The following is a 25,833-nucleotide window of genomic DNA, read 5'->3' on the forward strand; positions in this document are numbered from 1 at the left end:
TACAGGGCATCCTAAAGTCTATGTGTAAATGTCTGCTGGCAAATGACAACAGCTTTCCAAACAAACTGGAACAAGGTTGAAATGTGACAGCTTCGTATTGAACGTTATTCTAAAACAGTCAGGACCAGCTGTGAAGAGTGGCTCTATGTTTGGGGCCACATCCTACCTTCTACAATACAAAACCAAGGCCACTTGGCACAGGAAAAAACCATACCTCTTGGCAGCACCTCCCCACATTGCATCAGTTCAAAAGATTTAAAGTCCTACCTGTCTTTTCAAAATTAAACCCCTATATATTTTTTTTTTCATACATGTTAGCTACCAGCAAGCTTTCACTGGTACCTTTTTTCTGTCACTAGTCTCTTCTCTGCTGATGTTCAGCTATCACTGGAAATCTCATCACGTTGCATAGTTTACTGAAAATTTATTATAACCAAAAAGTGACATAACAGGGCTGTAATGGATTCTGCAAAGCATTTTGCTGCTGCTATTTTATAACAGGTACCACCTTCTTCTGCCAGGCAATTAAAACAAAATTCAGCTGTGAAAATTTTTGCAGTATACCCCACCCAAACTAATCAACAATGGTTAAAAATAACATGCCCCAGCAAAACCTTTCATGATACATGGCCACAACTCACAATTCTCTACAAAATGTTCACTTTTATAAAGCTCTGATGTAAAAATCAAATAATCAAGCAGCAATATTTTAAGTGCAGCACAGGGTCTTCCATGTCACTATTTGCAACACTTGAATTCATTTACATTTTAACAAAATTTAATACAGATGACTTAGGAATTAAGTCATTTTTTTTTAATATCCGTCATTCTATGTAGTGACAGATTTCATGTTTTGCTTATCTTGATCTTTGCTCTCCTTCGATTTTTCCTCCTTGTGTTTGTGTTTTTGGCTCTTCTCCAATTCCGTTTTGCTTCCAATGTGTTTCTTATGCTTCTTGTGTTTCTTATGCTTCTTATGCTTCTTGTGCTTCTTATGCTGCTGCTTCTCTTTTTTCTTTTTCTTTTTCTTAATGTCTTGACTCTTTCCTGAGCTGGCACTGCTGCTGTGGCTTCGAGGCTGACTCTCAGGAGGCCTTTGACTACAGCTAACACTGGGACGGCTTTGACTTCTCCTTGCTTCAGGCTGGTCAACTGCAGCAGGTGCTGCTGTATCCTCTTTCACCTTATCAGCAGACTTTTCTTTGGGGTCTTTTGGACTTTTTCCTGCAGCTCCCTCATCTTTTGCAGATACATTACTCTCACTGTCATTTTCATTGTGGTCTTTCTTTGCCTTTCCCTCCTTGGCTGGTCTGGTTTCTGGGTGATCTTTTGTCACTTTGGGGTGAACTTTCTGTGGGGTACCAAGAACCTTCTCACCCTTTTGAGAGGAAGATGTTTCAACACTGCCTGTCTTGGGCAACTCCTCCTTCACTTTTTTCGCAGGAGGTTCCATTTGAGGAGATCTTTCACGAAATGAAGGAAATCCTTCATTCTCATCTCCTTTTCTTCTCTTCTGGTGTTTCTGATGTTTATTTCCTTTGCCATCTCCCTGTGGATATTCCACTTCCTTCTCTTTTGATTTGGTAGGATCTTTGATGACATGGCGCGCTCTTCCAGAAGATTTTTCAGGGTAATTTCCAGCTCTATTACCAGGTGACCTTGACCTAGAACAATAGTTACGACTCTTCCCTTTGCCTCTTCTTGGATACAGCTGCGATTGCGAGTAGGAATGCAAATGGGAACGACAAAATGATCGAGAGTGGGAGCGAGAGGGGGAAGAAGCTGATCTTGACTTGGAGTAGGTATAGAAACTTCTAGAGTAAGATGAAGCACTAGAAGGAGGCTTGGACCTTAAAAAAAACACAAAACACACACACACACACACACACACAGAGAAAAAGAAGTTAATTCAAAACAGTCACTCTCCCCAGTTTTTTCCTCCCAGATTTGGTTTGGGGGTTTTGGACTCTCCATACACTTATGTTCTTTCAGCTGCTGACATAATGCTACTGCCAACTGAAGAACTTACTAACGTGTAAAAGTTTCTGCTCACAAGACAGAACAGCTGTTGCTTTGTTAGTGGAAAAACATAGAGGAAGGCTAAGTCTGTTTCCACTCGCTTCTACCACATGAACTACCATAGCTATTGGCTGATTTCAGGTGGTGTATAGTGGCCTCTACTGCTATGTGAATGCACACTTTTTTTCACTACTCTGCAACTACATGCAGCGCAAATCATTTTTGTTGCAGTAGGATGCAGAAAGAGCAAGTCTTAATGGCTACAGTGCAGTATCAAACATCAGGAAAACACGATTTGGCCTGAAGACAGTAAAGCTCAATTTTAAAATGCCAGCTTAGTCTCTTTAACTTCACTACTTCTTTGGCAATTTGTACAGGATGCAAAATACTTGTACTGCAGTCTTACAATCAACACTTCTAGCCCAATGTCCTAGCAAAATCTTGCACATACCTCTAGCTCTAACCAAGGATAGTGACAGCGCTTCAAGAAAAAGTCGTATCTAAACGCTTCTAAACTCAGTCGCTAGTAATATGACTCAATGCATTCTCTAGGAAAGCTACTGACAGCATTACTAAGAGACAGCTATTCAGACTCCTGCCCAAGTGATTTGGGGGGATAGAAAACATCAGCTGCCCTGCGTTTTTTCTTCACAAGTTTTTCTTGTTTTTCATTTAACAATGTCAACAAAATTCTAGTGAAAGCCACCAGTCTGCAGTCCAGCTTAAAATCTCTCCGTGTATCCACAGGAGAGAGACAAAAGAGGAGGACAATTTCTCTCACATATCTCCTCTGATGTGCTTTGAGGTAATGGTTACAATCAGAACAGGGAGATGCAGAAAATCCGGCTACTACACCTATTCAGTTCCTAGCCTCCTCACGGCTCTCAGGAGGTGAAGGATGTCATTGCAGAGAAGCTTCAGGGAAAGAGACCCCTGTTCCTTAACAACTGCTGCCCCATTATCACTATCAGTCAACTGTAATCTCTGCCATATTTGAGCTAGTAACCTACATATGAAACTCCTATCCCTGCTAATCCCTTGAATCATCCAATCCATCCAATGAGAGAGAGGTGCAGTGGAACTCCCCCTGATTCTTCCAGACAACCTGCTTCTCCATTACAGACATGTAAACCAGTTACCTGGAAAACGAATGCCTACGCTCCTTTGGAATCTTTTTACATTCCAGCAATTCCTTAGCAAAATCACTGGCAAACTCATCGAGTTTGGACTTTTTCTTCTCCCTGTTAAAATAAGTTTGACCTTTATTACAAAAAGGCACCAAGAAACAAAACATGGCCAATATGAGAAAATATAGACTGCATGCAAATGCAACAGGGGAACATCCCATTTCAGCAAAAACAGTTCAGCATTCCTACAAGTTTTAGGGAAAGGTTTAGAATTACATTTGTCTTGGTTTAGTTTTGCATGTTTACCATCTGCAACACAAAAGTATATTGGAAAAAACACTGTCATTTCTGCTTACGGCAGGTGCACTTGAGTGTAACTGCAGCTCGTTATGCGATCAAAATACAAAAATGAAGAACAACGCAGCTTCATTGAGCCAAATACTTACTCCTCTTTAAGACTCCGTTGTTCTCTGTAAAACTCCTCCCTAGAGAAAGGAGATGCTTGAGTCCTTGGGATGGTAAGTGAAGGAGACATGGGTACTGCTCTTGGAACCCAAGCTGATGACGTGTTTGCAGGAGCTGGGGGATATCCTGGAGGGGGGACAGTGCACCCAGCAGATGGAGGCTGGCCAGGTGGAAACTGAGGAGGAAACGGTGGTGGTGGTACCCCCAGTGGAAGAGGAAGTGCATGGCGTGCTGGAGGATACAAGGGAGCTGGAGGCACAGGCACAAAGACTGGTGTTGATTCTGGTAGTGCTGGGGCCTGAGTCCTTTGGGTACACTCACTGTGCAGGCGTCCTCGATTTGGACCTCTAAAGAAGCCCAAAAACATGTGTCACTGTTTGTTACACTCTGTCGGATTTTAAAGAGGAAAGCGAAGGAAGCGGGAGCATGGTGGCGAGCACTTCTTGTTCTCAACTTAAGCATTTTTCTCCCTGCTTTCCGTTCATGTGAGGTTACACTCATCTCTTGATCCTCATACTTGCCTTCCACATCCTCACCCCCAACACTCCCCTCGGTCTTCTCTCCTTACACTCAGCTTTGCAGCTGCGGGTGGAGGCTGCCCATGCTTAACAGAGACTCCCATCTCCCACGTGCCATGTGCCCACCGCTCCTCTGCTACTCCTTGAGACACTTCATATTTCGCACTTCTAACCTTCAAAGTCCTGCACAAATATTAACTCATCTTCTCTCAAACTTCTTTTAACCTCTTCCACATACGCTTCCTGTGCTGTTGCCTCATGATGATGTACTTGGCCTGTTCTTGTCCCTGCATTGTTATTTTCTTGCTTACTGAATCTGAGATTTTAAATCATCTGTGTGGATGGATCCTGATTTTTGTTTGGATTTCTCTTTGAGATTTTATAAACACGGTGCACCCTTACAGTCTATCTAACATCAAGTATATAAAAAAATGAAGGACTGACTTGGCACAGCAATAATAGATAAAACAGACTCTTCTCTTTCCAACGGAGAGAAAGCAGCTTGGCTATTTGAGATGACTAAATTGAAGAAACTCAAAATTGTCCTAAAATAACAGCCTTGACTTTTCCAATGATTTGCTCCATCAGAATCAACTAAGTTGTTCAAAAAAGAATGCTGGAGGCTGGTTTCTATTGGGAAATCAATTTCTTCAGCCTTATACAGCCAGTGAGCAAAAGGGTGGCTTTCCACCTGATCCTTTAATTACATTTGATTTTTAGATGCACTTATGGTTTCCTCAAAAAGCGTGCCTTTTTCAGAGTCCTCTTTTCAATTATGCACTGGACTTTTATTGTAAATAATCTTACTGCGAGCACATACCCCTTTGTTAAAGCCAGTTCAAATTAGGCCATTTAAAAATTAATGACCACTTGTATTCTACACAACTATCGGTGCACACTTACTTCATTATAAATCAGCTGTTGTAGAATTTATGTGTTACAGCCTTATTTAACAGGTTACAAGTATTCTTACATTGAATTTCTGTAGAACACTTACAGTTCCCAGCCTGGTCTGCCACCTGCTGAGCAAATTGTACTGGCTCTCGCGGGATGACCTTTTGGAGCGGAGAGAGGAAAAAGCAAAAAACCCCATTCAGTGTATCTGAAGATCATTTTTTAAAAGAAATTCTTTTTAAAAAAAATAAAAGTTACAGTGCCTTACCAGTGGTGAGTGTTGATTGTCCTTGGGGGCCCAGACGACTTGGTAATGCTGGCTGTCTTAGTACAGGAATCTGACAGCCCTTGTGAATAAATGCAGACAGTTGGAAAATAAGCTCTACTAAAATACAAGAATCGCTGCAAATGTTGAAACAAAGCTTACCTTCTCTTCCAACAAACTGCTGATTGACAGAGACGAATATGTAGAAGCTTCAGCAGCAGTCACCAGAGCAGCAGGAGGTGTAAGAGTCACGAGCGGGGGTGGTGGCAGTGGCAGCTGCTGCTGCTGTTGGTGCCAAATCTGCTGACGGTGCCTTTTTCTGTAACCGGCTCCATTTTTGAAGTTGCTCACAGCCTAGAGGCAGAAAAACATTTACGAAAAGGTAATATGAAACTTCAGCAGATATAAAAACAAAAGCCTCCACAGAGTAAAATTATTTGTGTATTCCTGTAAATGCTATCAATCCCAAAAGAAATCAACACGCCGATACATGAACACATCACATTAAACACTGATACTAGTGATTGGTAACTCAGAGTGTCTGTATTTAAAGTACTGCCGTGTTAACACAGAATTTGAAAGCGAGGCAATCACCTTAAACAAAAGCATGACCTGAATTTGCCAGATTGTCTCCAAGGAGTTGTAAGCTTCTGTGATAACAGATAATGCACTTGAAAGGTAAATTTAGCCTTATTCAATCCAACCTTGCTTAAGCAGATGTAAATTAATATTTCCTTCCCTTTCAGCTTTTTACAAAGAGCCTATTCTTACAAGCACTTTACGTAAAAGTCATCAGGTTACCCGGCGTAGGCACTTGTTGGCCACTAAAGCATCAGGCGAAACACCTGTCTGATGACACTCTGGGCATCTATGTTCCTCAGATTCCAGTAAGGCTGTTCTAATACCTGTGTACAATTAGAATAATCAAAATAGCATTTAGCCAAACTAAGGAAGTTTTGGGGCTTCTAATCAACTATAAAAACACGTATATGATCAACAGGTGAATATGGTCTTGAATTGAGAGCATGAAGCTATAAAGGTTCAATAGCGTAAAAAATGTCTAGTATGCAGCAAACAACTCTAGAGTTTTGGTATGTCACTGTTGTAACATTTGAAGATGTAGAGTAGGCTGTGTCTTGATGTTTCAGCTAGTCTTTTTCCCACTATATAGTAGAGTGAGAAGTCCCCACCCTCAAGGTTAACGAATAAAACTTGTCTCAAAAAAACGAATAGTAGGTTCAAAAAAACATTACTAGGTTCACGGTCTGAAGGTTTTAACCAACTCTCCCGTGGAGGAAAATGTGGATTAAATGCCTCTAACTCTGCGTTTGTTGCAGACCACCGTAAGTCACCAGAGTTGGCTATATAGTTTTGTATGAGAGAAAGGGCTGTAGGCAAACTAAATGCACTCAATATCCAATACTGCAATCACCTGCACAATCAGCCACTCCTCTCATACTCATCCTTCTGCATGTAAATTTAACTAAAAAAGCTATTTATTTTACTATTTATTTATTTATTTAACTATTAAAGCTCTGTGGCTTTTTTTCCCCTTTATACGAGAAGAGCCCTTTCCTATTCAGGGTATACTTAAGTATAAAATAGAACTGGTAACAAAATAATTTCGCTATCTCCCCTTTCTGCTTTCAGAAGAGCAGATGTGCTGTTTTGAATTAACAAACATGGGAGCTCACACTTACATTCATCACAATAACTGTTTCCACAGCAGGGAATAATAGCTGCATCAGTCATTATCTCCTTACAAATGAGACATAAAATCTCATCTGGAATAGGATCATCTGAGAAGGAAGAGGATGGCTCCTCTGGTAAAAAGGGAGGCTTTTCCTTCTTTCTTCTAGCATAAGCTTCCCTGGAGGAGGGGAAAGGGGAAGGAAGAAGAAACAAATTAAAGATGGGTAAAGGAAAACTCTTCCAAGCTTTGGATATTATCAAAGGAAGACAGGAGATGGAATTCTTCTCGCTCCACATTAGCCTTCTAAAACATAGGCATTTAGTTGAAACTACTTTTCTGTAGCCACCACACGAGAATAGGGAGGGGGGAACAATTTTCCCGCTGCAGAGTGTTGCGAAATTCCATGTGGGGACGGACGACAGGACACCAATATGATGATCAAAGTCGCCAGTTTATTGAGCCTAGCTGATCATTCTTATACAATTCTCTAAGTTCCTAAGAAGCTTTGATTGGCTGCTGCATTCAAGCATTTAGTGTCCACGAGCACAAGCATAAAATGTGATTGGTTATATCGACACTGTACACGCGTATAAACATAAGATATAGTTGGTTATACTAACTCTGTACACGCGCATAAACATAGGACATAATTGGCTATGTTAACTAGAGCGTGCAAAACTTGTCTCAGTCCAATTGGCCAAGATAAGCCCCTGAACTGAGGTTGCTTCTGCCATGTTCCCTTTATCGTGGAATGTGCACCTGTGTTTTTCTAACTGGGATCTTTCTTTTTCTGTCTTCTTGTTTAGCCTGTTCAAGGCCTTCTAAAGGCGTCTGGAACGCTCTTGCGACCATGAGCTACTTTCAGGCCCAGTCATAAGTTCCATATAATTGAACCCTACACAGAGCTCTCCCATTCAGTGGCCTAACAGCTATTTGTTAAAATTTGTTAAAATTTTAAAAATTTTAAAAAATTTAAAAATTAAAATTAAAATTTTTTTAAAATTTTAAAAATTTTTTTAATTTTTTTTAAAATTTTTTTTTCTTGTTAAAATTTGCAAGAAGCCTTTGAAACACAAAGCAGAAGCAAAACGAGCTTTCACAGAGAACGACTCCCACTGTAACCATTACTGAAATCTTTTGCAGAAATAGAGGTTCTTAGCATACCACAAGTTTAACCAAGTTCCAGGGGCATGAACAGTACGACCACCCTATTTTAACATTAGAAAGCATCACAGATTTTAAGGTTAAGATACAATGACAACGCTTCCTCCCTCCTCATTACAGATGCAGGTCAGCCTCATTGCACTGCCACTCTGACATTTACACACGGTTTCTCTCGTTCACTTTTCGGTCGGTCCAATTAATTCCATACTTACACATTAAGACATGGTATTGCATATTTTCCAGTTTTTGTCAGCATAACACCCTCCGTATTGGGATCTTTCACCTCCACCAAGAAACTCCTTGGAATTCCTGTGCTCTTTTTCATTCTGGGAACAGACCCAAAACTTTCGTCCTGTTGAGACAAGAAATGCAGACATACCGCATCTTAAGACCCACACTTAAAATGACATTTCAATGATTATTTTAAGCAGCAAGAGCCTTTAATCCTCTCCTTTTACCTAGCGTAAGGGTCGCTCGACTAAAATACTTCTTTTCCTAAATTAATACAGCCAGGATGTTCCAAAGGCTTGAGCAGTGTTTTGAACTCGGTCGACATTCTTTGGCTTACCCTCAGGTTCCTTAAGGGTGAAACAGCCCTTAGCTCATCATCCACTCAGAGAAGAGACACAAAGCTGCTCCTCCTCCGCCAAAGGGCAATTCAGAGGGAGAGCTTAATTCAGTGCTCTGAATCACTCCCTGGGGAAACTTACATTCACCATCTCTATATGAAGGCTAAATTCATACCTCATGCATGTACATTCAGTGACTAACATTAAACGGCATGAAGACGCAACCAGAGGCTTGTCTGATTAAAACACACAAATGTTCAGTAGATGGGGTCAACAGAAACATCTTCTTTTTATACAAAACACTAAAAACTATGAACTGTCACTAAAAAGAGTTAAAACCAGAAAAATTTCCAATAACATTGAAACGTACAAAACCACGCATGCAAGTTCACAGAGAAAGATCTATGGACACATTTCATGTCCATGACATAGAAAAAAAGAAAATTTTACATTTCCAATTCCAGGTTTCCCTTGAATTCTGAAGGGCTTTGCAACACTGCCATATAAGCTCTGTATTTCACCCCAAGAGAAACAATTCTTCACGTGAGCATTCATGTACTTGTTACCTAACTGCCAGGGTAAAACAATTAAAAACCAAGTAACACCAGAAGTCCCCCACAATCTTACCCCATTTGTTGGGCAGTTCTTTATAGAGTGGCCAGGTTTTCTGCAACGATGGCAAGTATGTGATGATGGAGGTGGACCCAAGGGTTTCTTCATGTAACTACAAGATTTGGGGGAATAAAAGAACAAGGTATGCATGTGTCTCTCTTGTTAAACCAAACACCTCTACAGTTTTTTCCATAATCTTCAAAGAACAGATCTGACGTTATCAACACTTACTTGGTTGGATCATATTCACGGCTGGACTGTATCATCATAGCTCTTATTTTATCCTCTTCGGAAGCATTGGCTTCAGCCAGATTGGCAGTCTGTTTAACAGGCAATTATTTGACACGCACATTAGAAACACGTTTAAGCCCACACAGCCAAAGACAACACCGCTCACCCAGTCCTGTAAAGAGCAGCACAACACTAGCTGAGGTTGCATGAAAAGAGCTGCTTATAGAAAATACCGTTGTCCTGAAGATGTTCTGGGGAGCCCTTGCACCGTTATTACATGGTGTTTGTGTGCGTGTTAACCTACTTGACAAGAGCATTCTTGGGCACTCAAAACCTTAGGCTTTGTTTGTTCCTTACAGAAAGACTTGCGTAACCAATCCAATTGTCTTCCAAGTGGACCGAAGGCATATGTAGACAACATTACACGATCCAGTATTTTTAAGGTGATTTTTAAGCTCCAGCCTATTTGAAGAAGACATCCACTGTACATTTAATTGAGAAAGATGCATGCAAGTATCCTTATTTACATTTTGCAGCATTAAAGGGACACACAACTTAAGAGTTAGGGAAGTTGTTTTTGCTTGCTGAAATGCAGCTTCCCACACAGAAGCATTAAAAGGAAGCAAGCTTTTTATAATCCCTCAGCAAGACAAAAGATTCTTGTCACTACAAATTTGACCATCAAGTGCTGTAGGCAGTCCACACTGCATGTTTCTCCCTCTACTAACTTCTTCATATTAAGTGATTTAACTACAGGAAGCACAACCTGCATTTTTTTTTCCCATTGACTGTGTCCTTGTAACATACAAATTGTAATATCAACCTTATGCAGAAATAGATCTTTCAAATTATTGAAGCCAGCTGTTTTTTCAAAGTAGTATTTGTTCCAATGTTTTTATTTCACACTAGTCCAGATCCAAGCAGGGTCTAAGGGAGAGGCTGTAAAGGATGTGGACCTTCAAGCACCTAGCATTCAGATCAACCACTCATGGTTCTGTTTTTCTATGCGTTCATTCACAAAAGCAACCAACTAGTGTCAACATTCTATTAAATGGATGTTTCGTAGACACCATTTTTTTCTCCACAGTAACATAATCCAGATCAACACCTATGAAATCATTTCCATTAACATTTACAGAAAACTTTACAGATACTTGACTAATTTCTTTGAACCCAAACAGTTTACAAACACATCCAAAACCCACAACACATTAGTGGGAATAGACCAAAATTAAATTATGGCATTTCACATGTAGTAATAATAAACCAGAAAACTCTTAACACATCACCTCCACGCCAAGTCAGTCTGCACTAAAGAGGTTAGAGTAAGTAACAGGTTTGAGCTGCTTTACATTATGTTCCTGTATTTTTCTGGAATACTGACATTTTCTCAAAAGCTTAAATGTGTACACCACAAGGACACTTCTTCATATTTTAAGAGTAAAATTTGGCATAAGTTTACAGAACCAAGGACATGTTTAGGGACAGCACTAATGGGGACCAAGTTCTTTTGGTGGCTACCTTCCAAACATTTCCACTCCCCCAGATGCACACAATTTAATTCTTCAGTGAGAGGGGAAAGGAGTGACCAGTGTGAAAAGATTCCTCTTTCTTGGAAATGAACTCCAGCCTTCGTTTTCAGAAGAAAGAACTAGCTCCTCTGCATTAGGCCCTGCCCTCTCTAAGCTTTGTAACTTTAAAGACTAGTTATTTCATTGGCTAGCCCTATGCCTGTTCACAAAGTGCAGCCAGTAGTGCTTTCCCAGAGGAAGGTACACATTGTTGAGCAAAAAATGCAAGCAGTTCCATAGCAAAACATGGCATTACAACAGTTCCAGAAGGTCACATCTGCTAATATGCCACACATACACATCGGTATATTCCTAGAAACAATCAGGTACACTTTCACACTTTACACAGTCTGCATTCAAACAAATTAGACTATGTTGTCTACTGTCTATATACTAGTATTTATGAAAGTGTGCAGCATTAAAAGAATGGATCTGTAACTTTAACGGCTAGAAATTCAAAAACAGCCATGCAATTGTCCATGTTACAGAAACGATTCTCTTTTGGCTGTCGCACACTCCCCCCTCCAAATGTCCGTAACTTACAGCCCATTCAATTCTTCTGTAAAAACTGTTAGTTTCCAATGCAAAATTAATGAAACATATGAGAAATGGTAAGCAGCTTCTGAAATGCTGCTTCTGTGTGTCTGGAAGATGAGTAATAGTGCAACATTACGTTGAGGTAATAATAAGGTACTCCCCTTCTATCTTCCCAAAGTGGGAACTACTCTTTACAGGCTAGTACCAAAATAGACACGCATTTTAAAGTTAAAATTAATACTTTAAATCAATAAAAAATAAATTAAAGTTTTGTTTCCATTACAACAGGTATCCAGCTATAGATCACAGTATAAGATTTTAAAAAACTAGGCAAACACTTTTTTTTTTTTAAAGAATTTGACAAGAATATATCTATACCTTAGCAAGGTGTGCCGGAGAAAGAGATGCAGGAGACTCATCTATCTGTTCACAAAAAATTAAACACATATTCAAGTTCTACAGTCAAAACATAGCAATAGTTAACATCTACTGTAGTCTGAAAGTCTGCACTATATCCTCTGAGTGTCACTGACGGGGGCACTGCCAAGCCCGTGTAATCTGTGTTTGCTCAAAACAAAGTCCAAACCTATGGCACCTTAAGAGTGCCTGTGTGGTTAATGAGAAGAAACTAAAATAACCAAACCCGCACGACATCAACTTACTGCTCCACAGTATCTCAGAGAGGGACCCTTGTCAAATGCTCACATCTGTCAATTTTCAGCTAAAAAGGATTTACGTTTATTTGAGAAGGAAGCATCACTACAGGAAACTTATTTGCAGTGTAGCTCGTCAATTAATCAGTTAACATCTCATCACTTCTAAATGCACACAGTTATGCTTTTATGAAGACAGTAGCTGCCTGGCAAAATCAAGCACAGGCATATCGGCCCTCAACCATGAACTCTGCCCCTCCTGTCACTAAGTTTAAAAATGCCAAACTCACCATACCCCACAACACCCAAATAAAAACACCAGTCCAGAACTTCAGCCATGAAAGTAAACCACCACTTTGTCTAGAAAAAAACAGACTGCTCACATTAGTGAAATAAAGGTGTTTACCATGACAGAGCAGCCTACAAAAACAGAGAATACTGATGTCTTGTATTTTATTAGACCACAGGCCATACTATCCAAATTAGCTTGGGAAGTGTGAGAATTGAATATTATGCTCCTTACTATCAGAGCAAAACCAATTTTTAATGATGATGAAAACATGGAGTCAGAGCACAGTCCTGTAATTTTTTTCTCCACTGCAACCACACTCCTCCCTCCCACCTACCTCCTGGAACACCCTGCAGGAGTGAAGCCCTCAGGCCACTAGTTTGTAATAGGCTGCAGCGTTTATTGGGAACTAATACTGAAATGCTGGTTTTCTACAAGTAAGCAGGGTAACACTTAGCTTGTTCCTTTTCCAGAATATGGAATTATATTATGCCACAAGCAGCAGTTAAGCTTACACTAGCAAAACATGATCAGAAAGACACCTGAATCACTGCTTATTAGGACTTTGGTTGTTCAAAAATGTAGAATAAAGTGTCACAGCGTAAACTGAACAGCTGTCCTCAAGACGTCACTAAATGGATCGGAGGAGAGATTAAAATCCTTCCTTGGAAAAAAGCCCTTGTCCTTTATTACCTAACGTAGTGGAAGAATTCAAGGGAGCAGTTTTAGCAGACTCTGGGGACAAAATATTTACATGCAGAACATGTTTCCTCACTCCAGTTAATCATGTCTTCTCTAGATGTTTAGGAAAGCACAGACAACATTACTCTAACACTAACTAAAACATTCTTGAAAACGTGCCTTTGGAGAGGAGCACCCAGATCTGGAACAAGAGACCTTCTTTCCACTGCAAATCTTACCAGAAGATTCAACTCTCCTTCCCTTCACAACATTTGGTACCCACTTCTGTCAAAACGGAAGTCTGATCAAGTATTTTGAAGCTTCATGCTCCACATGCTGCTCTTCTTCACATGTGGAAAAACAGGCCTATGTTCTCTCATGGCAGGCACAACCATTATCACTTTGCGGGTTTTCAGAAGCAAACAAGGAATTAGGAAAGCTCTCTATTGGAGTCTGGCATTAAACAGTCTAGGATTGACCAGTAACTGAAACATAACAGTTAATATTAGTTCTTGTATTTTTTTAGGAAGCAGTTATTATATGGCCTGCAGGCAACAGTCTGATTTCTTAAAGGAGATGAAAGCACTCCTTTCTATGAACAGTTACCAAAAGCAGCAGATAGAACATTAATGCACTATTTAGTACGTTTGCCCAACGGCCATCTTCCAATGATCCTACATTCTTGTGTCTTTGGTTTTTTCCTTTAAATTTCTACTGAAGTATTTCCCGCCAGTCCCTCCAATCGGTCAAGTAGAAACAACACCTCCATGAAACTTGTATACAACCCTAAGGTAATACTGCAGAAGAATTGGGGAAAAAAACCCAAACCAAAAAAACCCCAAAGTAACCAAACAAAGAAAGCCCTCAAAAAACCAGAATCAACAGTCAATGTATTAACTCCCATTTCAAACAGAAGCCTAAACAGAAACTCACATAAAGCAAGTGGGAAAGGGGACAGAAAATAGGAGGAAAAGGCACTCACTGCTGGAGTGCTGCATTTAAATTACAGTGGTTTCCTAAAACCCAGTAGCTTGGTTAAACTGAAAATTCAGCCAGGAGGGATCACAGCTGTGCTTGACGGTGCTAAAGCAATGCGCATGACTCTCTGCATTTCTGCAGCCTCTGAGGACTAATACCAACTAGAGATCCTTGCAGTTACTGAAATAGGAATACGAAAACAAACAGGATTCACTTTCTTGATTTGGCAGTAGTAACAGTAGGACAGCAGCACAGATTTGGAAGTGTAGAATGACAGCTAACATAAGAGCAAGACAATTAAGAAATATTCAAAGTATAAGTTTTTGTGCATCCTTTTAAAAAAAAAAATCTGAACTGATTTTAACGTTGCTGCTTTACTGTTCAACAATAATTGGCAAGCCTTCCCAGTGATTTATTCAGACCACACTAAGATCCAGGTTTGGCTTTGAAATACATGCAGAAAGATGTTTATTTAAAATAACAAAACAAAAAAAAAACCCACACACTTTAGACCAAGAGCTGAGTTAGCTTTAAGAATAAAGCTAACTGTGCCTCCAACACTAGAAGCACCTGAGGCTGCAGTGCTTTTACTCTGTGTCTGTGAGAGAGAGAGAGAGAGAGAGAGAGGACTTGTAAAGAGAGATGCAAGGCTTCCACCCTCCCTATGGCTACCCACAACCCACATCAGGTACAGTCAGAGCAAACAAAAAGGGAACAGTTTTGCTTTGTCTTCCTTTTAATTAGTTCTAACTAACACTAAGTCTTCCCTCCCACTCCAGGATTTTTCCTTTCTTAAAAAAAAAATTTTTTTTGAGACATCTATCTAAGCTTATGGTAAGATGCTACTTAGAAATGTAATACAAAGACACCAGGGAACACACGAGGCTGAAAGAATGGTAACCTTATTGATGAAGATGTGATTTGTGTTTATACACAAGCTAGTAAACAAAGAGAAAACTAACTCTTTCCAAGAAATAAAAACCCATCTCAATTAGATCAAATACTATAAACGTGGTTTACATAAATGCGTTACATTAACTGCTAGGGTCACTGGGCTCACAATGAGAGGCTTTCATGTCCAAAAAGGAAGTTGAACCAATCAGTGATAGAATTATGGATGTCAGGTTTAGGCTTAGTGTTTTTAGTCTGACATACAAGACGTTTTCCACTTTAAGTTCATTGTATACCATTCCATGAGAATCAGAGGCTGTATTCTTCACAGAACACAACCCCAGAGTTCATGAATTTCTAGATTAAGTTACCCGAACAGCTGATCAAGGGATCAGATCCAATGATCCAGGGTTAGTGCAAAGCCTCACACCATTCTAGTGAAGAAAAAGCAGTTATACTTCAAGATGAAAAATAAAAACCAACAAATAGGAATTTTTTATATTATAAGGGCTATATTGAAAAGCACAGTTACACCTAGCCTTCGACCCAAGTCGCAAATCCAGATCTAGACCATTACCGGTTAGGTATTTCCTTGTGTGACTTCTCTCTAGTTTAGCAGCCGAATGACAGTGTTTTCTAACCTGAAGAAAAATGCTGCCCCTTTTCCAAATGGAAATTCAGAGTGGGAGTATACTAAAGAAAGGCTTAACCTTTGGGAAATCAAAGCAGCATCCAACCCCGAAGCCACCCAGGTCCAAAAAATTACTGCAGGCAGAAGTTCAGAAAAATGACAGGGATTTTACCCACAAATACACCAGGCTCTAACCTTGTGCCAAAATCTGTACACTGGGCTTTAGATATTTTCATTTGCAGACAAACTATTAAACTAAACTGCTTCATCAGATAGAGTGGAAAGATGAAACGCAGAACGTCAGAATACCACTTTGCGTAGCAACCATATTTAAACTCATGGCAATCTCTTAAAGACATACATGTACTCAGAGGGGCCCAAATAATATCACTTCAATTATACACTTTTAGGAACAAATACCCAAGCATTTAAGGACATGAAAAGGAAACATTTAGCTGCACACAACTGTCCTCAGAACGTATGGGATATGTTGGTTTGGCTATTTGTTTGAACCCCCAGTTCAAAAGTAAGAAACAGTACCAAGTCTAACCACAGTGGTTTCTCAATGGGTTTTGATAACATTTTCAAAGTCCATTAGGCAAAAAGAGTATTTTTAAAAAAAAGCTAAGTGATATAATGTGGAAATAGCAGAAAATTCACTCCAAACATTTTGGATTGCAAGAAACAAAAAGCACAAAACAATGTACAAACATACGCATTACTAGCTATACACAGAGGTAGAACATGGCACCATGTTCAGCTGTGCAAACCTCGGACCTACATGATCTAAAAGCGATCATACATTACCTGTGCAACACAAAGTCATACAGGAAATATTCTAGCATATTCAATGTGAAATGCAATGCATCACTAGGCACCAATACCAATACTTACATTAGAACTGTGCAAGTGATGGCATTACCCAGTTTTTCCTATGCTGAATCAAAGACATTGTCTTTACAACATATACCAGGTTTTACTGGACTATATAATTAGTTAATGTTTGGAAAATTAATACAAGGCTACGTTGTTTAGAATTAAGAGCAGTGTGTAGAAAAAAGTGTGAGATTGTGTTTTTACATACTGCTTTTGATGTTCCACGCACTGGCTCAGTACGACTTCTGGAAGAAGAAATAAAGGTGATCAGCATTTCAAGTAAAGCACTTGTACCCAGCATAAAGCAGTGACAACAGATTATAAAACCTGAACATAAAACATCATGTTCTGATAGTCTAGGGAATGGGGAAATTTATTCATATACCTAAACTGTTCTCTCTTGGCACATTCAGTGCAACTAAAAAAAAACAACAAACAAACCCAAATCCCGTTTCTACTTTGTCACAAATTAAGATGTACAGTTATAGAACACAACAGTGCAAGCGGAAGCCCTCAGGTATTTTGTCTCTGCTGCGTCAGTATCAAAAAGGTGAAGTCTGTATCACAGCTTGGCGTTCTTAAATAATCAACTCTCAAAATACAAAGGCAACTTTAACCAATCTGTACCTATCTAGTATTACAAATGGGTACCAGATACAGTACTTTCATTTCCAAGAAAGAACACTGACATTCTAGACACTTGGAAGTGCAAGTTTACTTCAGAGAAAACAGTCAGTCATCTGACAAAGAAATAACAAAAATGGCAGCAGCATAGGCTTTAGAACAGAGTTGCTTTGTGAAAGCCCAAGCACTGTATTCAGATAGCTACTACATTTAGCGTATGCAATATTGACTAAAAATAGTAGTAGAAATGTCACCTGAAAGCAGTTTCTGGGGTTTGGTGTGATTTAGGAGCCCTGTGACAAAAAAAAAAGGTCTTACTTGCCAGAATTTGCTTTAAGATAATCTTGAAAAGGCTACAATCTTTTTGGCAATAGTCATTACATTTGAAAACTTGCTGAGATTCCACACACTTATTGATCTGTATCTGCATGCCACTCATCATGAATCAGACGTGCAGCCCTTGATCTAGTTAACAAACAATTCATACATCATCCAAAGTGTGCCATGAGCAGAGACAATTCAACGGCTGCTGTGGAATTTACATACAAATAGAAAGGCTCATGCTTCCTGCCACTGCTAGAATACCACCAGGCTCGCAAGTACAGCCACGTACCTCCTGAAGATGAGGAAGCACAGGGAAATACTTTAGATTACCACACAATGGTTTCTTCATCCATTTACCTTGAAGAACATACAACAAGGTGAGTAACGCATTTTTGAAGGCCTCTCCACCGTTACAGCATACGTTCCTCGTTCCCAAACATTAACCACTCTACCAGTTGTTTCTGCAATGTTTCCAGCTGAAGGAATAGAAAGCTCATCTGCCTGGTTCATTTTCAACACTACAACAGCAGCGCCATTCTTTCCTTATCCCCACATACAGGTCTTTGTTTGATCTTTGACACTAGCAGCATCTCTCCTCTCATTTCAGGGCAGTATTATGATACCAGGAGAGAGCGCCAGCCAACCAGAAATGGAGGATGCGTTGACAAGGCGGCACTAAGCACACTTATTTAAGTTAAACATGGCCAAAACAAGGCCATGTTTATAAGCATAACACTATGGCGTCCTGAATTCCTAGGTAGTGCCTGAAAGCACTGCAACAACTACTGAATATGCTCAAAGTTTACAGGCAGAGTCACAGCAATTCAGAGGTTTTTGCTCGCATATGCTTCACAGGTACCAGGATGCTGCTGTGCTGTTTTTTCGAGACACGCAGTAACTCACCAGTCTACTTTATTGACTGAGAACCAACATGAGAAAGACATGGCAAAACCACAAGCTAATAATACCTACTAATTGTGGGGGAGAGGCGTCTCTTTAAGAAGGCTGGAAAACATGAATGTTCAAACAATGCTAATGTAGCTGAATACATACATGACAGCAATAATCCTGTAGTCAGCATTGCATTTGGATAGCTGTAAGTTTAACCAACACATCCGATTCTCTGTCCTCCATAAATCTGAGGAATATAGATTGAAAACCTGGAGCACTGATATCAACTTAGGGTAAAAACAGACTTAGATAACTAGTAACGCTTGGTAACGTGCTGAACTGCTTACTGAGTTTCAAGTTTGGAAAGGGTTAACTATTCCTTTGTTGTACTCGCTCAAAAGGTGATACACTTCAGGAGAGTGTTCTTTTTCTCTTGCCTGAAATGGACATTGTCTTTAGAAAACTAACAGGAATCACTTATGAATGGAACTTCTGGTTTGCATGGTTCGCCAGCTGGCAACCCTTGGTCTTTCCTCCGTGCCTAGTATGCAAAACACCCAGATTTGGGGGGTAAGAATACCTGCCATATCCCACCCTGCCTCCCCCAAATGCAAGAAATAGTCAAACATTGACAATCAGACTCTTCTGAGGTGGGAAGAAATTAGAAGTTTACACAACAATGCCTATCTGTCTTTACTATAAAGGCAATCAAATCAAATGCATAAAATAAGGAATCTCTCCACGTAGAGGAAATGGGATCTACAACTTGGCTCTCAAAGAATCAACCCCAGGAACAAACCCAATGGAATCATCTTAAAAGCTACCATTGTTGCAGTTTGAACCCCATCTCCCAGCAGGCCAAAACATGTAAGTCTGCTTTGGGACAGATATTTTAAAATCTAGCCCATGACAACAAAAATTAACAGCAGCTTTAACAAGAATGATACAATCTGAATGCCTCTTGTAAACTAATATCAATTTGAAAAGTTAATGCACTGAAACCCCTAACCAAGAAGACAATGCTTTACGGAGACTTACGTAACACAGGTTTTGCCGGTGACTTTAACTCCTCCAGCAGGGATTCTTCTAACAATTACCGATGAGTTCCTAGGAATCAGGGCATTACCATCTGTGTATTCTGAAAACAACATCAATACAGAAGAAGAATCTGCCAGTTTACGAGAACATATATCAATACATAATTACACAACATTTCAGAGAATCCCTTGACGGATAGAAAAGCAAAATTTGATATGTAACATTGCGCTTTTATCATCCCAACACACTGAAAGTACATTTCAAGAAACCTTCAGGTCTGATAATCAAACACAAGCAGCACAATCTTTTTCATGGTTTTAAAATGGTTGGAATGCCAACAGCAAAATGGTCTCAAAGGTCACTGAAGCGGAGTCTGCTAATGCATGAGGTTCTTTCCTGATCTAGCTTAAGTTGCTTTTGCTTCTGTTAGGCTACAAAACCAACAGAGCTTTGGAGAAAAACCAACCACAGCAAAGTCTCACCTGCATAAACCAGATTCTGAAGTCTGACTAGCTTGCCCTGCAACAAAAGAGGCCCTCAGCTAAAGCATGACAACTCTGCGCCATTGCTTTCGTAGCTGTTAACTATATCAGTTCCCCTGTGCTGCTAGTGGTCAAGACTGACAGAACACAGAAGAGCGCCTGCCACCTCTGTCTATTCCTTGGAGCTTAATCCATCAACACCACCGCTTCTCAGCTCCTCAGCGCTCTACATGTAAATGGAAACAAAACCGGCAATGCTAGTATTTGGATCAGAGAAATTTGGGGGGGGGGTTGAGCTTGCTTTCACAAGTAGGGCAGAACTGGCTCCAACTAAAGTGCTAACTCCCCTCGGAAGCTTATCATCTAGTTTGAATTAACCCAAGGGACGTGAATTGGATGTCAATAGTTGTGGATGCCCCATCCCTGGGCTTTTGAGCAACCTGGTCGAGTGGAAGGTGTCCCTGCCCATGGCAGGGGGGTTGGAACTAGATGATCTTTCAGGTCCCTTCCAACCCAAACCATTCCATGATTCTAGGATTCTATGAATTCTTGCAATTCATTTTGCAGAGCTGAGACACTCAAACAAAATTCCTTATGACGACAGCCGTGAAAAGCCTTTTGAAAAGAGTGTGGGCCTGAAGCTCCCCATGCTTTGCCTGGTCTTGCACCATGTTAGTCTTTGAAGAGGAGGAAAGCCTTCTGACCTTCTACATAAGGCGCAAACAAAAAAAAAACCAAACTACCTGAGACACTTTGACTGAGTAAGCTTACATTGCAAAGATCTCTCCATGAGAATGGTTTTTATATTGTCCTTACACAAGCTGGATATGACTAAATATTTTAAATCACTATCAGCAGCCGTTCCCTGTAATCTGCCTACAGTTTTAAATATTAAAAGCTCTTACCTTTGCAGACCGAATCAGAACAATGGTCTGAAAACCAAAGATGCTGTATATCTAGTCAAGCTCTGTCAGGGTGGTTTTGCTCAGTGATCACACACAAAACAGGAATATTTCACAATTTATGCTTCATTTTTCAGTATATTATTCCTACAGGCAGGAAACTCTCGTACCCCAAACCTCACCTACCAGAAGACATTATTTCAACAATGAAATGAACATTTTACTTCTATTTCCAAATGGCAGAATGCTTCTTCAGAAAACTGAGAAATCATTTAGCTGAAACTAATTCCTGATCTTCCCCCCTAGGGAACTGAACAGCAAGCTTCCTCTGGACTTCTGAGGAGGTTCAAATTGTAGGAGAAAGGACTACTAATGACGAAAACAAAAGCTTTTACAGAAGTCATGTATCCTGAAAGCAACCCCTAGAGCTCTTCTCAAAAAAGAAACTCTAACCCTTCCACAGCCACCTGTCAAGAAAGGCCTGCACTGGGACTTTTTGATGGAGAAGGAGCTGAAGCAGTACTGGGGCCCAGGCAGGCAACTGGGAGATCATGGCAGCTGCAGATCTAGAAGCCCAAACCAGCTGTTTTGACCTGCTGAATGGAATAGAGCGTTCTTTCTGGTCCAGATCACAAACTGCTGGACTGACATTTCAGAGATAGAGGACAAGCAACAGTGGCTCCACAAAAAGGCAGGAGTTTGCTACGCCTGTGCTGAACTGAGGATTGTTCTAGTTCTGCAGCAGCTTTACAAGTGGCAGCACCTCGCCTGGGAAGAGACTGTGTATATGAGGACAGCAACCAATGCATTTATTCACAAATGATGCAAGCCTGCAGAGGTCAATTCGAACATGCCCAACAGCTGTGTGATGCAAAAAGAGGAATAAGTCCTCTTCTAGTACTTGGTGACAATTCATTGACCATTAGAAGAGAAGCATTGACACCGGCCTTCTGAATAGACTTATCCTTGAATGTGTGTTTATATATCTATCTATCTATCTATCTATCTATATCTATCTTACGATGGATGCTTGTTTTCAATTCGCTTGTTAAGTGCACCATGAAGAGAGGTCCAGCCATCTAGTAAGAGACTGATATAAAACTGAATTCACCTTAAAAGTCCATCAGTACACATTTAAATGGATCAGCTGAAGAGTGACAATAGCACGTTGAAGGAAAGGCTTTCTTTGTATAGGACACTTATCCCGGCACCTATTTGTATTTGGTACTGAAGTATCCCACCAGCTTGGTCACCGTGTCAGAGAATTTGTGGAAGAGTGTTTACATACAGCAGAGTCCATTGCTGAGTTAGTTCTGTGAAGGGGCCTGATACCAATTGGCTTTAATACATTTATTTTTCCTTCACCTCAATTAACTGAATTAATTTTGGTGATGAAATTTTATGAGAGGTGAAGCCAAACAATGTCGACTAAAAAGTCAACTTTTTTCTTTTTTTAAGTAGGGAAGGACTAAACCTGGTGCACTGTTCCTGAAGTCACTCTCAACTTGAATTTAACAGAAGCCAGCTTAGTCTAACAGCTCTCAGACTGAACTGGTGTCTCCCAGCAGGAACCTGTTCCCTATGGGCAGCAGCATCTCCTAGCAGAGACTCGGCAACTACCAGGACCTGCAAAGCAGCGTCACACTGCCTCACCTCGTGACTCCACATCTGCAAAGTGAGCAGTGACGTCATGCCCAACAAGGCTACTTTTCACACTTGTCCAAGCAGCGCTCCAGCAGAAATGTTCAACAAAGCTGGAGGTAACAACATTGTTGATTCCTATTCCCTGATAGCACAACACTTGTTTTTTGTTTTACTGGCAGTGATGGCCAGTAAGGGGCTACTGGGCTTTTGTCAATCTGACCTATTGTATTGGTTTTATGTGGCAAGGTTTTGGTAGCGGGGGGGGGTTACAGGGGGGGCTCCTGTAAGAAGCTGCTGGAAGCTTCCCCTGTGTTCGAGAGAGAGCGAGCCCATACCAGCTGGCTCTAAGACGGACCCGCCGCCGGCCAAGGCCGAGCCAATCAGTGATAGTGGTAATGCCTCTGTGATAACATTTTTAGGAAGGAAAAAAGTTGGGACGGGGAGAAAACAGCCACCGGAGAGAGGAGTGAGAACATGTAAGAGAAACAAGCCTGCGGACACCAAGGTCAGTGCAGAAGGAGGGGGAGGAGATGCTCCAGGCGCCGGAGCGAAGATTCCCCTGCAGCCCGTGGTGAAGACCCTGGTGAGGCAGGCTGTCCCCCTGCAGTCCAGGGAGGTCCACGGCGGGGCAGATATCCACCTGCAGCCCGTGGAGGACCCCACGCCGGAGCAGGTGGGTTCCCGAAGGAGGCTGTGACCCCGTGGGAACCCTGCGCTGGAGCAGGTTCCTGGCAGGACCTGCGGATCTGTGGAGAGAGGAGCCCACGGAGCAGGTTTTCTGGCAGGACTTGTGACCCCGTGGGGGACCCATGCTGGAGCAGTCTGTGCCTGAAGGACCGCACACTGTGGAAAGGACCCATGCTGGAGCAGTTCGTGAAGAACTGCAGCCCGTGGGAATGGCCCACGTTGGAGAAAGTTCGTGGAGGACTGTCTCCCGTGGGTGGGACCCCACGCTGGAGCAGGGGAAGAGTGTGATGAGCCCTCGCCCTGAGGAGGTGAAGCGGCAGAAAATAACATGTGATGACCATAAACCCCATCCCTGTCCCCCTTGTGCCGCTGGGGGGGCTTGGTGGAGAAATCCGGGAGTGAACTTGTGCCCGGGAAGAAGGGAGGGGTGGAGGGAAGGTGTTCTGAGATTTCGTTTTATTTCTCATTTACCTTACTCTGGCTGATTTGTAATAAAGTGAGCTAATTTTCCCTAAGCTGAGTCTGTTTTGCCCGTGATGGTAATTAGTGAATGATCTCTCTTGTCCTTATCTCGACCCGCAAGCTTTTTGTTATATTTTTCTCTCCCCTGTCCAGCTGAGGATGGGGGAGTGATAGAACGGCTTTGGTGGGCACCTGGCGTCCAGCCACGGTCAACCCATCACACCTATGATTAAAAATAAGGATCCCATTAACTCAGAAAGCTTGCAAAAGCAAAGGAAGATTTGGATGTTATCTCAAAGTCAAGAGCAGAAGAGACATAACAGTCTAAAAGACAAGAAATTTAGTATGCTTCAAAGACCCAAGGGAAAGAAGTATTTCATGGAGGCAGACAAGTTAAACAAGAGCTACTTTGACTGCTGCCTCATACGGACTCGGAAATCTTAAATCAGCTATTGCATTAGTGTCCACAACCTTCTTCCTGCAAGAAAGTACAAGCAGCTCAGGTTATGCTCCGCTTCGCACTGAATGCACAATTTAAAAATCCCATTTTTAAATTCACCTATACTTCTGAAAATCTGCTAGCTTTAATAATTTCTGTCATATGTATGCTATCAACAGGTTACTGAAAAAAGCTCCTACTTTATTTTACGGCCTGCTTTAATCCACCATTTGGAGTCTGACAGCAGTGCAAAAGCACCTCTCTGAGCACTATGCAGAGAAGTATTTTCACCCAGATAAAGTACAGAAGCTCTTCAGAACAGAAGTCATCAGAAGGCAAGCCTATATGTGAAATGACAAAGAAAAGCCTTTACCAGCCTTAGATGCCTTGCCAACCAGCTGTTATGCTACTGGGGAAGGGATTTGCAGAGTAAGAGCTGACAAGGACTACTAACATGCCAGACTCTCTCTACCAGAAAAGAGGGTAACTCCCGAGAACACATTTTTCCCCTAGCGCTTAAAAATATGCTTTCTCACGATGTGAGTTTTTAGCCCTCTTCTAATCAACACCACTTGCACACTTTGCGACAAACAAATCATCTGTGTAGCTGCACTGAAAGCACTGCCTTGAAACATCCTGATGAACAGACTGGACTATTTCTGGATTTTCAGCTTCCACCCAAGCTGTCGCAGGGTCGTCTGCGACACCGCCAGCCGGGCAGTCCCCGAGGCGCCGTGCCTGTTGCCCCCACGCACCTTCTTTGGTCTGGGCGTTGGTGATCTGCAGGTCGCAGCTGGCCGCCGTCAGCTTCTCGCGGCCCATGATCTGGAGCTTGAGGTCACGCAGAGAGATATAGAGGCCGTCGAAGGTGACCATATCATAGTTCAGCTTGGAGAAGAACTTGTAGTGGACACACGACATGGTCGGGGCCATGCCTGCTCCACAACAGCGTCTACCGTGGCAGATGGAGGCGATGCTCGCCCGGCTCCTCCTCGCAGCCCAGGCGGGCAGGTGGACGATGGGGAGAGGCCCTGTGAGAGACAGAAAGAGTTAATGTCTCAAACATGGCGGTGGGGCAAGTTCTACGTAATGACGAACTCTGCTTAACAACGAACACTGCACAGCAAGGAACCACAGGTGAAAAGAAGCCAATCGGCACAGATCAGCACAGACATCAGCAACAGGCCATGCCGGGGGGGGTGTGCAGCTCTGTGTTCTGATATGCTGATCTGATATGCTGAGCAGGGCAGCTCACCATGCATGGCCAAAGATCAAACAATGGTTATGTCTGCAGGGAAGGAGGAGTTACTCCCCAAATGACCTCCAAGCCCAGTGATGGTAATACAGAATACAAATGGTAATATAGAATCGATCACCCCTAGACCACCTTTTAGAAGTACAGGACAGAGTATGTGCATTATTGTGACGGATGCACTTGAATCCCCCTTAACCAAACCAGCAGCAATTTGGTACAGGCTCCAAAGGAGGTAAAGCCTGAGCCGTAGCCGGGCCAAGAACTCCTCTAGGAAACCCACAAAGGAGCAGAGCGGCACAGCGAGAGTTGTGGGTACAAGGACTCTCATGCATACCTCTCCCATTGTATGCAATTTGACTATGAGCCAACCACTTTACCCCATAAATATGACAGCCTAAGTGAGCCTTCTCTGAGCTCTCCC

General features: G+C 41.6%; 2 protein-coding genes across 2 annotated transcripts; both read right to left on the reverse strand.

Annotated features, from left to right (window-relative positions):
• Window positions 1-366: 366 nt before the first annotated feature.
• Window positions 367-25,319, reverse strand: LOC104314805 (E3 ubiquitin-protein ligase RBBP6-like). Its single transcript, XM_069774786.1, has 15 exons — window positions 24,913-25,319; window positions 19,542-19,641; window positions 16,873-16,909; window positions 9,558-9,646; window positions 9,342-9,438; window positions 8,358-8,497; window positions 6,897-7,158; window positions 6,389-6,479; window positions 6,090-6,193; window positions 5,451-5,642; window positions 5,292-5,370; window positions 5,127-5,184; window positions 3,589-3,958; window positions 3,159-3,256; window positions 367-1,850 (listed from the first exon to the last, which is right to left on the reverse strand). The coding sequence occupies exons 1-13, from the start codon at window positions 25,088-25,090 to the stop codon at window positions 3,589-3,591; spliced, it is 1,797 nt and encodes a 598-aa protein (XP_069630887.1). The 5' UTR covers window positions 25,091-25,319; the 3' UTR covers window positions 367-1,850; window positions 3,159-3,256.
• Window positions 830-3,576, reverse strand: LOC138683236 (E3 ubiquitin-protein ligase RBBP6-like). Its single transcript, XM_069774784.1, has 3 exons — window positions 3,503-3,576; window positions 3,159-3,260; window positions 830-1,850 (listed from the first exon to the last, which is right to left on the reverse strand). The coding sequence occupies exons 1-3, from the start codon at window positions 3,574-3,576 to the stop codon at window positions 830-832; spliced, it is 1,197 nt and encodes a 398-aa protein (XP_069630885.1).
• Window positions 25,320-25,833: the final 514 nt, after the last annotated feature.

This window comes from Haliaeetus albicilla, chromosome 32 (assembly GCF_947461875.1).
Source record: "Haliaeetus albicilla chromosome 32, bHalAlb1.1, whole genome shotgun sequence".
Taxonomy (NCBI): Eukaryota; Metazoa; Chordata; class Aves; order Accipitriformes; family Accipitridae; genus Haliaeetus; species Haliaeetus albicilla.

Excerpts from the sequence above, each read along its gene's own strand:
- LOC138683236 (XM_069774784.1), bottom strand. The coding sequence starts at position 3,576 with ATGAAGCTGCGTTGTTCTTCATTTTTGTATTTTGATCGCATAACGAGC. Across the intron at positions 3,261-3,502 it reads TACACTCAAGTGCACCTGCC|GGAGAAGAAAAAGTCCAAAC; the intron begins GTAAGCAGAAAT and ends TTATTTTAACAG. Across the intron at positions 1,851-3,158 it reads CGTAGGCATTCGTTTTCCAG|GTCCAAGCCTCCTTCTAGTG; the intron begins GTAACTGGTTTA and ends GTTTTTTTTAAG.
- LOC104314805 (XM_069774786.1), bottom strand. The coding sequence starts at position 25,090 with ATGGCCCCGACCATGTCGTGTGTCCACTACAAGTTCTTCTCCAAGCTG. Across the intron at positions 19,642-24,912 it reads CAACGCCCAGACCAAAGAAG|AATACACAGATGGTAATGCC; the intron begins GTGCGTGGGGGC and ends TGTTGTTTTCAG. Across the intron at positions 7,159-8,357 it reads GCAATACCATGTCTTAATGT|GGAAGCTTATGCTAGAAGAA; the intron begins GTAAGTATGGAA and ends CCCCTCCTCCAG.